At 44.2% G+C, this 16401-nt stretch overlaps 1 protein-coding gene across 5 annotated transcripts in view; it reads left to right on the top strand.

Annotated features, from left to right (window-relative positions):
• LOC115067028 (solute carrier family 22 member 4) overlaps window positions 1-15928 on the top strand; it is a 66482-nt gene extending 50554 nt beyond the window's left edge. For 4 of the 5 annotated variants that reach the window (XM_029554191.1, XM_029554194.1, XM_029554193.1 and 1 more), the window contains 5 exons: window positions 2703-2803; window positions 4377-4591; window positions 7411-7593; window positions 11918-12053; window positions 15665-15928. In XM_029554191.1, coding sequence (XP_029410051.1) covers window positions 2703-2803; window positions 4377-4591; window positions 7411-7593; window positions 11918-12053; window positions 15665-15740 — 711 coding nt within the window. In that variant the 3' untranslated portion in view covers window positions 15741-15928. The remainder of the gene's footprint in view (window positions 1-2702; window positions 2804-4376; window positions 4592-7410; window positions 7594-11917; window positions 12054-15664) is intronic. The other variant, XM_029554192.1, reaches the window with a different exon arrangement.
• The last annotated feature ends 473 nt before the right edge of the window (window positions 15929-16401 follow it).

Below are 16401 nucleotides of genomic sequence, written 5' to 3' on the forward strand. Positions count from 1 at the left end.
TCTTCAAGAAATTTATAGTGTGGTTATAGAGACGCCAGTGCTACACAGATGAAAGCTTCATAAAACAGAGATGGACAAATTAGAACAAAGTCCAGAAACACAGGCCCTGATTGTGCCTTGTCTTTACCTGCCTGGGCAATGCACATCTGTCCTGAACCAGGCATGCCCACTAAGGTGAAGGGAACTCAAACTTTCCTGAGCCCCTACACCTCCTCTGCTCACTGCCCTCTTGGGTACTGTGTAGGTGGATCTGCAGCACCCTGCGCCAGCTAATGTGGCCAGTTCAGAATGACAATGAAGATTCTACCAGGTGCAAGGCAGACTGAGCATTGTGGGATGCGCACGCTAACCACTGCTAGCAGGTCCTATGATGAGCCTGTGATAATCGGAGAATTATCTTCAATCGTTCTTCTACTTTATTCATTGAGGCAGGGTCTCTCAGTCGAACCCAGAACTTGCTGATGTGGCTTACCTTGTTAGCCAGCTTGCTCTGGGGACTCCCCTGTCTCCATCTTGGAAGGCTGAAATTACAGGTGGGCAACCACACCTCCAGGCATTTACATGGATCTGGGGATCCAAACTCTGGTCTCATGCTTTCAGGAGAATTCCAGGAAAGAAAACAGAGATCCAGGGAAATGGAGTGGCCTCCATTTGATCACAAGGCTATCAAGCTGTGATTTTCCTGTGTTTCTCTGGGGTCAAGTGCACACTCAAACTGTGCTTTTTTTTTAACTTTATGATGGGGGCAGTGGGGTTTACTTGGACATGAAACCATCAAGAGCATCATGGAAAGTAACCTTGAGCTTCCCTGGCTTTAGGACTTCAATATACTCACGTACCATATCCAGAGACTTGTGGGTGGCACCACCCAGGCTAGGGACAACCCGAAAACAGAGATCCAGAGAAATGGAGTAGCCTCCATTTGATCACAAGGCTATCAAGCTGTGATTTCCCTGTGTTTCTCTGGGGTCAAGTGCACACTCAAACTGTGCTTTTTTTTAACTTTATGATGGGGGTAGAGGGGTTTACTTGGACAAGAAACCATCAAGAGCATCATGGAAAGTAACCTTGAGCTTCCCTAGCTTTAGGACTTCAATATACTTACGTACCATATCCAGAGACTTGTGGGTGGCACCACCCAGGCTAGGGACAACCACTGGATACAACAGTGTGCTTGTCCTGAGGCCTCCAAACCTGGATACTCATCACAGTCACCCAAGAAGCTTTAAATACACAGGTTCCCAGGCCTCCAGAGCCCACGAAAGAGTCAGAGGAAGCAGGCCAGGGGTGGAGATGGGGGCTGGCACTCTGCATTTAAACAAAGTCTCTATGGAAGTGCCAAGTGTTGGCCCTTGTGTCCTGTCTGTGGCACCCCTAGAACCCCGTTGGAAGACTTTCAGTTCCCATAGGTTTAGGTTTTCCTCCATGCTAACTACTTGGTCATTTTGCTGGAGACAAGTGTTCCATGTCATGCAGCAAGAAAAAGACAACATGAGGGCTGGAGAGATGGCTCAGCAGTGAAGAGCACTGGCTGTTCTTGCAGAAGACCCAGGTTCGAATCCCAGCACCCACACAGTAGCTAACAATGTCCATAACTCCAGCTCCAGGGTATCTGACCTTCTCTTCTGACCTCGTGGCATTGCATGACATAGGTGCACTCACAAGCATGCAGGCATGACATTCATACACATAAAATAAAAATACTTTTAAAAAATATGAATAAATAACTGGTAGAGGCTCTGGGAACAACACAGAAGAGGGGGCAGAAAGAATGTAAGCAGCAGAGGGCCGGGGGGAGTGCTGTGAAACGCTAGCTTCTGGAAATGACCTGGTCGTAGTACCCATGAACTCACAGCAGCTGTGGTACCTGCACTAGATCCAGCCTGTTAACAGTCCAGCATTGAGTCACGGGCGTCCCCACCCCTCACTGAAGAGTTAGTCATAGTTGATGCTGGGGGTGGGGGGGTCATTTTTCTTCAGGGCCTGTAACAAGACATGAAAACAAGGGAGGAAGCATTGGGAAGAAGGAAGATTTCAGAAGGAGTGGGAGTGGGTAAGAGAGGAATGGGGAGGGCATATGATCAAAATGCATTATATACATGTATGAAATTATCAAAGAATAAATGTTAAATTCTCTCTAAAACTGAAATTGTTAGAAGCCGCAGCATATGTGGAGATGCGTGTAGTGGTCTCAAGTCCCAGATCTGAAAGCATACTGAAGGTTCAGCAAAAGCTGCATTCAAGGGCTGAGGACATCACTCAGTGGGTAGAGTGCTTGCCTAGGACACACAAAGCTTCAATCCCCAGCATCACACAAACCCGGCAAAGGTGGCACATGCCTGTAATCTCAGGAAATGGAGGAAGAAAGAAGATCAGATGTTCAAGGTCATGTTCAGCTAGTGAGTTTGAGGCCAGCCTGAGATGCATGAGCCTCTTTGCCTCCTAAAAAAAAAAGCCAGGTGTGGTGGCCAGTGCCTTTGATCCCAGCACTTGGGAGGCAGAGGCGGGTGACTTTCTGAGTTTCAGGCCAGCCTGGTCTACATAGTGAGTTCCAGGCCATCTGGGGCTACAGGGAGACCCTGTCTCAAAAAACACCCCACCCTTCCAAAAATTTAGTTACAGCCATAAGTTTTTCCCAGACACCACACCACGGGTACTTTCCGTCTACTTCTTCATCTCATGGTTTTTTTATGCTATTTTAGCTACAGGAGCTAAACTCCTTGAAGCAGCAGAAAGCCCTCATTCTGGACCTGTTCAGGACTCGGAACATTGCCACCATAACCGTGATGTCTGTGCTGCTATGGTAAGGGACAAGTGCACTGGAACGTAGGCTCATGCCACGCACGTGCACAACTGACTTTCTTTCATTCAGGGAAACATGAAGAGACCTGGGTTTTCTCTGCAGCAAAAATAAAATTGTGGGACTCTAAATTATTTAGAAATACCTCAGTTTGGGGCTGGAGAGATGGCTCAACAGTTAAGAGCACTTGCTGCTCTTCCAGGGGACCCTAGTTTGGCTCCCAGGACCCATGTTGAGTAGCTCACAGCAGTCTGTAACTCCAGCTCCAGGGGATCCGACACCCTCTTCTGGCCTCCACAGGCACCCACACACATGTGGCAGATGCAGACACATACACGTAAATAAAAATAATTTTTTTTAAAAAAATAGAGAAATAGCCAGGCGTAGTGGATATGCCTTTAATCCCAGCACTTGGGAGGCAGAGGCGGGCAGATCTCTGTGAGATGGAGACCAGCCTGGTCTACATAGTGAGTTCCAGGCCACCTGGGGCTACAGGGAGACTGTGTCTCAAAAAGACAAAAAAGAATAATAACCTCAGTTTGATTCATGAGACTATTTACTGGAAAGTCCTGGGAACAATAGTCAGTCTGCAGTACAGGGACCCACCGGGAAGGGCTCCGTATTCCTTAAGGTGGTGGGGCTGAGACTAAAGAGAACCTTGGTCACCAAAGTAGAGGTGCTAAGTCTAAACCTGCTTCCTTGGGCTGAAAAGACAACTGAACAGTGAGGCTAAAGCAACGTGTCTCCCCCCGAGCTGGCCTGGACTTTATATATTCACAAGTACCAAGATAACGGTGATTTTAAGGCACAGAAATAATGAATTGGCTTTGTTGACTACATTGGATCATGTATCTTCTAAGAAATGAGGAAGGAAAAAAGTAACCTGCCTATCCCAGAGATAGCAACAGAGAGAGAGAGACAGACAGAGAGAGACAGAGACAGAGAGACAGAGACAGAGAATGACCCAAACTGACTAACTGCTCTTTGCAGTTACCCTGAAGTAAGGACGCTAAGCCCGTGGCCTTCCTCGATGTGAGCTCCCTTCGTTCTTACATGTCTGCACATATTATTGATGCAAATATATCTTGACCAGTGGCACTGCCTCCAAGCCCTGGATCCATCCAGGTGGCTCTTATTCCTATACACGAACATTACTAAATCCCTACAGTGATAAGGTTGAATTTTTCACTCTGTTTTAAGTCAGTCTTTATGTTCTCCACCTTGGTCTGTTTACACAGAGATCCAGCATGTTTCTGGAAACATTCTTCAGCGTCTCCTGTGTCCAGTCATGTCCACATTTCCAGACAAGGGAGTCTGTTCTGTTGGATGTTGTTTATTTAGACTGGCCCTGTTCAACAGCACTTCCTACAATGATAGACATGTTTGAGATCCACATTGCCCAGTACAGAAGCCACAAGTGACTCCTGAGCACTTGACCTAATTTACTTCTATTTAAATAGCCCCAAGTGCTAATGGATGCTTATGGGCCACAAGCTCTAGGCCACCTCTTAACCATCACAAATTTTTAGAGTGACTTAGGCTGTCCTGTGATTTTTCTCCTTTGTCTGTGTTTCAGGATGCTAACTTCAGTGGGTTACTTTGCTCTGTCTCTCGATGTTCCTAATTTACATGGAGATGTCTACCTGAACTGTTTCCTCTCTGCCCTGATTGAAGTTCCAGCTTATTTTACAGCCTGGCTGCTGCTGCGGACCCTGCCACGGAGATACATCATAGCTGGGGTGCTGTTCTGGGGAGGAGGTGTGCTCCTCTTGATCCAAGTGGTACCTGCAGGTAAGAAGAGACTTATGGCTAACAGCATCCCAGAACACTTGGATGTATTCACGGTCTAGTGTATCAATACCTATGACCAGCCTCTCCGAGTCACTGCTCCCTACTAACACAGCCTTGACATCACAGAGTATCCGTAGGTTGGTTAGATGGGTGGCAGCAAGCTACGGAGCTTCCTGTGCACAAACAACCGTCCTAGTGGGGTGTGGTGGTACATGTCTATAATCTTAGCATTTGGGAGGTAGAGGCTAGAGGAGAATCAGGATATCGAGGCCAGCCTCAGCTGCAAAGCTAATCTGAGGCCAACTAATCTGAGGACAACTCAGGCTACATGAGAGACCGTCTCAAAAATAGCAAGACAAAACAACAACTAAACCAAAGGCTGTCCCTGGATAGGACTCCTGTATTAAACCTCACCTACCCAGGACTCAGGGATCATTGCGGAAGACGGGACAGAAAGATTGTAAGGGTGGTACATGACCATAAGGAAACAAGAGTCTTCCAGGCTTCTGGGAACTTGCTTATATGAGCTTACAGCAATGGCGAAAGCAGGTACAGGACCCATGCAAATTCAATCAGACAAAAACCCAGCATAGAACTGGGCAGGAGGCCCTAACCTTAGCTGAGGAGCTGTTGGCAGCTGATCATTACTGGGTAAGGGTGCGTTCTTTAAGGGAGTGACGCTAAGCATGCTGAACAGGCGCCAGTGAATGAACTCACATGAAGGGGCATCTGAGCACAAGCCTGACTTGATAAACCTTAACATATATGACAGAATGCATGAAATTGGGTGGACAGTCTTTGGAGGGTGCAGATAGGGGAGGGGGTCTAAACATGATTAAGATGTATTGTATGAAATGCACAAAAATTCCATTAAAATATATTGAAAAAAACCAAAGCCACAAATGCACAAAGGAATGTGTATTTCCCTTTTCCTGTTGTATCGAACCTTCTCATTTTATTAAAATACAGGTTGATAAATCATTGATAAACAGTAGTACACATAGAACACTTTATCTTTTTACCCCCTGCAGTCCTAACATTTAAACCCCCAGGATCTTGTACTAGCCAAGCACGTTACCACTGAGCTATATCCTGGGCACTATGTTTATTTTTATTTTGAGACAAGATCTTGCTAAGTTACCCAGCCTGACCTTGAACTTATTATATAGCCCAGACTGGCTTTGACTTTGTGATCTTCCTGTCTCAATCTCTGACATTATCAGTAGCTGGGATGGTAAGTGCACATCAGAGGCTGAGGCGATGGTTCAGTGGTTAAAGTGCTTGCCACTAAGCATAAGCACCAGAGTTTGGATCCTTAGAACTCAGGTAAATGCTGGGGGCCATGAAGCCCTCCTGTAATTCCAGCCTTGGAAGGCAGAGAGACAGGGGATCCCCAGAGCAAGATGGCCAGCAAGAGTAACCATGTTGGTGAGCTCCTGGCCAGCAAGAGAAACCTGCCTTGGTGAAGGAGGTAGATGAACCTTTAAGGATGACTCCCAACATCAGCTCAGGTCTCCACATGCCCCCACATGCATGTGTATCCACACACATGTAAAAACATGCAAACAGGCATACACATGTGCTCACCCCCCCCACACACACACACATGCACACGCACACGCACACATGCCCATGAAAAATGGAGAAAAAAAAAACATGTAAAAAGCCTGCACCACAGAGCCAGGCTAGAACTGTACTTCTTAATCATGAAAAACAAGATGGAAAGGACTAGTCCTTGTCTTTAAACTTGGGTGCGGCTGAAGAGATAGCTCCGAGGTTGGGAGCCCTCGACCTCTTGCAGAGGACTCTGGTTTGAGTCCCAGCACCCACATGGTGGCTAACAACCATACGTAACTCCAGTTCCAGGGGATCTAACACCCTCTTCTGAAGTCCACAGGTATTGCATGACCCAGGTGCACTTACACACATGCAGGCAATACACTCGTACACATAAAATAAAAATAATTTTTAAAAAAGATTAAACTTGCTTGTATTAACGTCTAACAACTCACCAGGAAACTGTCATAACAAGTAAGATAAATGAATGAAGGTCACTAAATGCATTAATAATCTGGAATGAGAGCAGAGCTTGGTCCAGAGCCACCCTGCTCACCATCTTTGTCCATGTCCCGTGATCAGGACATTTGTAGACAGTGTGTTATTAGGGAATGCTTTATGTAAATGAAAGCATTCCCATTGCAGCAAAAATGACAATATAATATCTGAGTTAATATTGATTCTCTTGGCACTGGAGAGATGACTCAGCAGTTGAGAGCACTGGCTGCTCTTGCAGAGGACCCAGGTTCAGTTCCCAGCACCCACAAGACAACTCACAACTGTCTATAACTCCAGTTCCAGGGGATCAAATGCCCTCTTCTGGACTCTACAGGCATTGCATGAAACCAGCACACATATATATGTAGGCAAAACACAAAAATAGATAACTAGTGGGGCTGGAGAGATGGCTCAGTGGTTAAGAGCACTGGCTGCTCTTGCAGAGGACCCAGGTTCAGTTCCCAGCACCCACATGTCAGCTCAAAAACATCCCTAACCAGTTCCAGGGGATCTGACATCCTCTTCTAATGTCTGTGGGCACTGCATGACACGGACACACTTACACACATGCAGGAAATAGACTCATACCCATAAAACAAAAAATAATAAAATATTTTGGGAGACAGAGGCAGGTGGATCTCTGTAAGTTCAAGGCCAGCCTGGTCTACATAGTGAGTTCCAGGACAGCTGGGGCTACAGGGAGACCCTGCTTCAAAAATACAAAAAAAAAAAAAATAGACAGCTAAAATGAGTCTTTTTTCCAGATTATGATTTCCTATCCATTGGCCTGGTGATGCTGGGGAAGTTTGGGATCACCTCTGCCTTCTCCATGCTGTATGTCTTCACTGCAGAGCTCTACCCAACCCTGGTCAGGAACATGGCCGTGGGCATCACCTCCATGGCCTCTCGAGTGGGCAGCATCATTGCTCCTTACTTCGTTTACCTGGGTGAGATGCATCTTGTTCTATCTTTAGTTTTTTAAAATGTGTGTGCATGTGTTTGTACATTGTGTGTGTCAGTGCAGGTGCACATGTGCCACAGCATGCATGTGGAGCTCAAAGGACAGCCTCAGATGTCGGTCCTTCCCTTCTCTACCTTGTTTGAGACAGGGTCTGTGCTGTTTGTCATCTGTGGATACCAGGCTAGCCATGACACAGGACAGACTTTTCCTTAGGGGACGCAACATGCACGCACATCTACTCACCCAGGAAAGGAAACTCGTAATAGCCTCAAGTATGGATTGCACCAAAGTCCAACTTGGTGAACCAATGAGTTGATTGGGGTTATCTATAAGAGCATGGGTGAGAGGTTACTGACAGGAACAGGGATGACTCAAAGGCAGCTGTATATCTCTGAAGAGTCCACTCCAACATGGATCCTGGGAACTGAACCTGGGTCCTCTGCTGGAGGAGCCAGTGCTCTTCACTGCCAAGCCATCTCCCCAGGCCCCTCTATAAAATTTTCAAAAGGCATTTTTTTGCTCCAAGAATTTTAGTCCTCATATCTATGAATCCACATATGCGTCAGGAAATACACACAGGGCGTAGAGCCATGGGGGAACACCCATTAAAATCTTTGTACAGTTTGAATATTCCTTATCTATAATATTTGGATGCCAAAAGTCTTTCTGACTTCAGGTGTTTTTAGATTTTGGAATTCTTGCATAAACGTTACCAGTTGCACCTCCCTGATCTGAAAATTCAGAATCTGTAGTGCTCCAGAATCTGAGCACCGACTCTCAGCATTTGATTTTGGAGATTTGGGTGCAGAAACCTAGAAATGACCTACTGTCTATCCACTGGACCCTGGTTCAATGAATTATGTACATGCATGTGTCAGAAGACATGGACTTGCCAAAAAGGTGAAAGAGTAATGTATACCCATTTGAAAAGGTATTCTGATATAATGTTGAGTTTTAAAGAATTATAAACAGATAACCATCTGTAGCTCTCGTTCCGGGGATCCACTGCCCTCTTCTGGCCTCTGCAGGTACTGTGTGCATGTGGTGCACAAATACACATACACATGAAATAAAAATAAATAAATCTTTAAAATTTCACAGATGTTGTTAAATAGAATCCTAAATATTGTACTGATTCATATCCTAACTTTAAGTAGATGAGGCTAGCTGTTACCCCGTATTCTTACCAACAATGGGGACTAGCCAATATTTAAATCATGTTATATTATAAATGGATGTCACTGATGCTTTCAGTTTTCTTTTCCTTACATTTTTAGTTATTTTATTTTGTGTCTATATGAATGGGCATGTGTGCCACAGTGTGTGTGTGTGTGTGTGTGTGTGTGTGTGTGTAGGTCAGAGAATAACTTGCAGGAATCTGATCTCTCCTCCTACCATGTAAGTCCCAGAGATGGCAATCAGGTCATCAGGTTTGTTGGCAGGTGACTTTACCCACTAAGTCATCTTACCAGCCCCTGTTTCTTTAATTACAAATGGTGATAAATATTTGTTATATGTTTATTGGCTGTTCCATTTGTTTTTCAGTATGTTGACAGTTCATGTCTCATGCCCACTCTTCTAGTGGTTTATCTTATCCTTATCTATATTGTTATTATTATTGTTGTTGTTACTACTACTACTACTAGTACCACTACTACTAACACTACTACTGGTGGTGGTCGATGATACCATGGTGTGCATGTGGAGATCAGAGAAACAACTTGGGGGAGTTGGTTCTCTCCTTCAATCCTCATATGAGTTCTCAGAGATTGAACTCAGGTTGGCATCCTTGCACAGCAAGCACTTTTGCCAGCTGATTCCCTCCCCTTCTTTGGCTCAGCTCTTTTCAGTTTATTGCATGAAGGAGTTACACTAGTCCAAGTTAAAAATGGACCCCAAATAGTAACATTTTACAAGCTGTGAAAATTTTAAACTCGTGACAAGGGAACTTCTACTCAGCACAACGAAGTCTGCACTTAAGCGCCAGTGAGTCACAAGCACTTGAAACCTAGGCCCACTGTGCTGCTTTCCCTTGGCTATGCCCTTCTGTACCAGGAGTTGGCTCAGGTTCCCTCACTGGTCACCCAGGAGCTGGATTACTTCCCTCAATTCTCAATAAGACACTATTGCAGACACGTTTCTTCTTAAATGCCCTCACTAGGTCCTTTTCATCATGATCATCAGTGCTCCCTTAGACAGTAGCCAGGATCTTCCTGCCATTTCTCTATTGAATTACTTTTTTCTTTTTCCATTTTCGTGTGTGTCCATGTTTTCACATGTATGTGCTGGTATGCATGTGTGCATGTGTATGCCTGATGTTGATATCAGGTCTCTTCCTTGGCTGTTCCTCCACCTCATTCTTTGAGGCAGGGTGTCTCAGTCAAACCCAGACCCCCTCCACACTTGGGGCTAGTCTCTGTGGCCAGCTTGCTCTAGGGATCTCCTGTCTCCACCTTCAGAGGCTGGAATTACAGACAGGCTGCCACACCCACCTGACATTTATGTGGGTTCTGGGAATCTGAACTCCTGTCTTCCTGTGTGTGTGGCAAATGCTCTAATCACTGAACTATCTCCCAGCCCTCTGCTGAATTCTTACATGGATAGAATCCTCAGTGCCCACAGTAAGCATCACTCAGTAAAGGCGTTGAAGGAAGTAGTGGGGGTTCTGGATAGGAGTTAGGCTAAGATTCCTTTCCCTTCAGGGGACAGTTACAGGAGATGAGGTGGTGGAAAACTTGAGGAGTAAAGGCACACCAGGGGCTGCTGCTGAGAGGCCTCACTGTGGCTCACCAGCTGGGCTCATCCTCCTCTTTTTGATATGTGTGAGCTCTTCACAATGCAAGGAAATCAGCCTTCTATGTATATGCTATAAATATTTACCTGGCTTATCATGTATGTTTTTACTTTATTATTTTTAAAAATTAATTGCTGGGCATGGGTGGCGCACGCCTGTAGTCCCAGCACTTGGGAGGCAGAGGCAGGTGGATCTCTGTGAGTTCAAGGCCAGCCTGGTCTACATAGTGAGTTCCAGGACAGCTGGGCTACAGGGAGACCCTGCTTCAAAAAGAAAAAAAAATTAATTGCATTTGTTTATTGTGTATACATATGTGGGGAACCCCTCGCTGTGCTTGTGAAGGTCAGAGAACAGCTTACAAGAGTTAGTTCTCGCTACCATGTGGGTCCCAAAGAGCAAACTCAGGTCATCAGGCTTGGAGGCGAGCACCTCCCACTGAGCCATCTCGCCAGCCCATACTTTATGTTTTTGTTGCCATGGTTGCTGTTTGGCAGTCTAGACATTTTTAGTTTCTCTATAATCAAATGTACCAATTTAGAATATGATAACAAAGGGGCTTTAGCAGGAGGTGTACCAGGATGTCGGCGGGTATGGTGTTCTGAGCCATTTTCATTAACCACTTGACTGGTGAGAAGTACAGACACACCTCCTTGTTTTTCTTGCTCCTTTTTGGTTACCTACTGGTTCAACTACGCACATACTCCTCAGAGACATATAAAGTCTCAGAAAAGATACACCATGACAATACTGTATGGTGTCATTTCTCCCTCTACTTTCAAACTATGCCCAGACGGTTCAGTCCTGGCCCACTGATATATAAGAAGGCCCAAGAAAAAGCCTTTAGTCCACAGAAACTAGTCCTGTTAGCAACATTGGGGTTCAGCGAAGCCTCATGATCAAGGTCAAATAAAATACTATCTACAAGGTGCGTTCTTCTGTCTTCTCTATACAGAAGAGGTACAAGCTGAGGCTCTATTGACCTCCTGTCTCGGTGACCCCATGGAAGATGTGGAGCAGGGAATGTCATTCAGCTGTAGCATCCTTGCCTAAGCACAAAGCCCTGGGTTTGACCCCCAGAATGATGTTAACCAGGAATCATGTCACACACCTGAAAATCCCAACACTCAGGAGGTAGAAGCCAAAGAATTGGAAGGTCAAGGTCATCCTCTGCCACAGGAGCTGGTTCCTCCGGGTGCTCTCTCCCTGCCCAACTCGTTACCTCCACCTTACAAGAACTTTGGCGACTTCTATCAAAGGAACATCTGTCATGCATGGCTAAGCAATGGGTTAGAACAGAGCAGTGGACAGGGACTAAAAATCTTATGATAATTGAATGGGTAAATAATTACAGAAGTGCAGTCACCAGCATCCAGCACGAACAAATAGCTGTTTTGCTGACTTTTCTTCTGAAAACGCTCAGGCTTAAAACTGCACTCATAGCCTTTCTGCATCTTGTCAAAGAGCATCCCCAGCATGTTTGTACCTCACTGACATTCCTGTGTTCATTACTTCACAGGTGCTTATAACAGGCTCCTGCCCTACATTGTCATGGGCAGTCTGACCGTCCTGATTGGAATCGTCACCCTTTTTTTCCCTGAAAGTTTTGGAGTGACTCTCCCAGAGACCTTAGAACAGATGCAAAAAGTGAAAGGGTAAGTGGACCTTAACAAAATGATTCTGAGAGTAAACACACGAGAACGGATAGCAGGGCTCTGAAAAAGAATATTGAGTAGAGATCAGTGGAAGGCCAAAAGCAAATATTGTTAGGCAAGGCTAATTAAAGTGGTATGGTAATGGTATAGGAATAGAAATCAGTGGAACTGGATATAGCTCAGGATGAAGCCCAGGAAAATAAGAGAATTCAGACGATGATAAAACATGTCAACATAAAAAACAGCTGGGAAAAGCAGGGAACAAACCACAGTCCAGTTCAAGCAACAGAGTCCAGGAATTCCAGATCAGCCTGGACCATGTGATGAAACTGCTTCACAATACATTTTATATATAAATATATATATTGAATATATATATTCAATAGGCGAGTTTGATATTTCAATAAAAGATGTTAGGGGCCTGGAAAGATGACTCAGAGGTTAAGAGCACTTGCTGCTCTTGAAGAGGACCCAGGGTCAATGCCAAGCACCCACATCAGGTGGTTCACAACCACCTGTAACTCCAGTTCCAGAGGTTCCATGGACCTCTTCTGGCCTCTGCCAGGTACCCACATGCATGTGGTACACATACAGACAAGCAGGCACACATACGCATAAATAAAACTTTTAAACTGTTAAAATATTAGAATTTTAGCTATCTTAAATAAATAAAAAAGTTGAATCCTTTCAACTACATCAAGATGAATTCTAGAAAGAAAAAAAAATTAGGCCTAAAGATATACAATCATGAATCTACCAGAAGAAAACTTTTCTTAAAATGTGATCTGAGCATTGGACAGGAAGACAGCAGGATCAGGAGTTCAAGATCATCCTACATAGCAAGACCCTGTCTCAAAACAAACAAAAAACCAATATTAAAAACAAAAGTCACAATTCAATAACCCAGAGTTGGACGGAGAGATGGCTCAGTGGTTAAGAGCACTGGCTGCTCTTATAGAGGACCTGGGTTGGATTCCCAGCACCCACACGGCAGCTAACAACCATCTGTAACTCCAGTTCCAGGGATAAATGCCCTCTTCTGACCTCTGCAGGCACTGCAACAACATGAGCATGCTTGCATACATGCAGGCAATACAGTCATACACATAAAATTAATTTTTTTAAACTAGAGAAAAATATTTACAATACAAACTATAGACATAAGGCTGATATACAAATATATCAAGTGTTTTTAGTAATCTGTGGGAGGAAAAATAACTCAATAAGTACAGAAAGTAGCAAAGGACAGAAACCAACAGTTTAAAGATGAAATTTAAGTATCCAATGTATACATGAAAATATTTGCTTATCCACATGTATAAAGTAATAAAAGGGCCAGTGAGATGGTGCAGCAGGTAAAGGTGCTTACCAACACCTGACCACCTGAGTTCAATTCCTGGGACTCACACAGTGGAAGGAGAGAACGGACTCCTGTAAGTTATCTTCTGACCTCCACAGACACACTGTGGCATGTATACCCTCACAATAAGTAATAAATAAGTGGGATTTTTAAAGAGTGTGCAAAAAATATAAAATTGAGGAATGGATCAGTCAGTAAAATGCTTGTCAGGCATGAGGGGCAAGAGTTCAGAGCCTCAGCGTCCACTTCACAGCTGCAATCAACGACCTTGCTCCTGTGAGCCCTGTGCCAGAGAAACTGCGACAGGAGGAACCCTGGGGCTTGCAGGCCAGCCAGTCTAGACCAGTCAGTGAGCTGCAGGTTCAATGAGAGACCCTATCTCAAAAAAGGAAATGGAGAGAAATAGATGAAGGTACACTGCATCGACCCATGGCCTCCACATACACCTACACATATGTGCACACACATACATACACATGGACACATACACAAGAAATACATATTTTTAAGTGTGCAAGTTATTTGGAGGACTATGAGATTATATGGGATTTTTTTTTTCTCTTTCTGACCCCTCCTGGGTGTCCTACAATCTGGTTCAATTCTGACACTACCTAGGGTTAGCATCAGACCCCACAGGTGTCAGGGCCCAATCCCATACTGCAGATGTCAGCCGCAAGTTACCCGCACTCTGTCTCACTTGGCTATAAAGTCTGGGGTTTCCACACTGCCCATCTTGGCTTTAATTATTTGCTAGAAAGGCTTGAAGACCTCAAGGAAAGACTTCACTTCTATTAGCACTATATTACTAATGACACATGTATTTGCTGGAAGGGTCCTGAGTGTGGGGCACAGAACTCTCACCTGTCATTTTCTGAGTGATAAGCATCAGGAGAGTGGTGCACCTCTACCCAGAGAGACCCATGGATGCATCCAGTGATTCAAAAGACCTCCAAACCCTCCTGTTCACAGATTCTCACAAAGGTTTCAGATGGGCTTAACTGACTATTAACTCCATCCCCATCCCTTTCCTCTCAGCAGAGGCTGACAGTATGTAGCTGAAATTTTCCAGGCTCCTAGAGCAAGGATTTCTCCTTCTGGTGACCAGTTCCCATCCTGTAGCTAGCTAAGAGCCCCACCCCATAGAACCAAAAATTACTCAACACCCTTATCACTCAGAAAATTACAAGTGAGAGTTCTGTGCCAGGAACCAGAGGCAAAGACCAAATATCTTTCTATGATACCACAGTTCAGCAAACATTTTAAAGCTCAATGGTAAGATGGAGATGTTGTTGGGGCTGGAGAGATGGCTCGGTTGTTAAGAGCACTGGCTGCTCTTGTAGAGGACCTGGGTTCAGTTCCCAGCACCCATATGGCGGCTAACAACTATCCATAAGTCCAGTTCCAGGGAATCCAACACCATCCTCTGGCCCCCATGGGTACTGCACACACATGGCACACATATACATATATGCAGGCAAAACACACATACAAATAATAAATAAATAAAATATAAATTCTTAGCTGAATTTGCCTGGCTTTAAATTCCAAGTCTACTTCATAAATTTGGACATGTTATTTAAGTTTCTGCAAATCTCAGCATTCCCATTTATTATATGGGTGTATACATGGCTATTTTGAGGTTATATAAGAGAAAGTGTTTACCATGGCTGGTCATAATAATGCTGTTTATATGTGTGTGGATACTGACCCCTCACAGACCTTGTACACCGACAGGTGCCAATATTTGATAAGTGTTCTGTGATGTTTTAACTACTATCAAGTTGTATTGCCATGAGCTTTGTGCCTCTCCTCTATCCTTTCTTTAAGGAAACCAAGCATTTAGATTCTGGGCTTTATGTTTAATTAAGAAATCAGCCCCATGCCGGGCGTGGTGGCGCACACCTTTAATTCCAGCACTCGGGAGGCAGAAGCAGACAGATGTCTGTGAGTTCAAGGCCAGCCTGGTCTACATAGTGAGTTCCAGGACAGCTGGGGCTACAGGGAGACCCTGTCTCAAAAAGACAAAAAAAAGAAGAAAAAAAGAAAGAAAGAAAGAAAGAAAGAAAGAAAGAAAGAAAGAAAGAAATTAGCCCCAAATAATAAAATACAATGAAATAAATAGGATTTGTTCATTAAATATAGAAATGCTTTTCATTCACTGGATGGAGACGTGCTCTTCAGTGTCAGTTTGGCATTCTGAGGAGAGGAACCTAAAATGTTTAATCTTCTTCAGCAGCTATTTTGTTTTCAGGTTCAGATGCGGGAAAAAATCGAGAGTCTCAGTAGACAGAGAAGAAAATCCCAAAGTTCTAATAACTGCATTCTAATAAAGTTTCCACAGTACTCAGAAAACTGAACAACAGACACACAAGACTCTGTGACCTGGGTGTAGGGATTCACACCTACAACCCCGTCCCTCAGGAAGTGGAAGCAGGACGATCAGGAATTCAAGGTCATCCTTTGCTACATCACAAATTCAAAGCCAGCCTGGGCTTTAAAAAAAAAAAAAAAAAAAAAGCAAACAAGCAGAACCAAAGCCTTTCCTGCTAAAATGGACTGAAAGAAACAATTACCACTAAAATGGAACTTGTGAGGAAATACATCTTGGTTAGTAAACTCTGGACCTCTTTCAGATAATCTTGTTTTTAAGAACAACCTTTTCAAGACAGCCTTCCTCACTAATTCAATGAAATGGGTTTAGAAGATTTTTTTTAATGTGTTTGTAAAGGACTGTCAAATCCACATGAAGATTAACACACATTTCCATACATAAAAAATGCTATTCAAACAGAAAGTCATTGTATGAACACAACTATTAGATGACAGCAGGTGTGTATGTGTGTGTGTGTGTGTGTGTGTGTGTGTGTGTAAGTGTAGAGGTGAACCAGCACATTCAAAATGAAAGTACGTTTTGAAGCAAACTCATGGTGCTAATGATCAAATGGTCTGCAGGTTCTGAATCCTTGGATTCAGCCAAACTAAGTGGGT

Source organism: Nannospalax galili, unplaced genomic scaffold, assembly GCF_000622305.1.
Source record: "Nannospalax galili isolate Female #2095 unplaced genomic scaffold, S.galili_v1.0 scaffold424, whole genome shotgun sequence".
Classification (NCBI taxonomy): Eukaryota; Metazoa; Chordata; class Mammalia; order Rodentia; family Spalacidae; genus Nannospalax; species Nannospalax galili.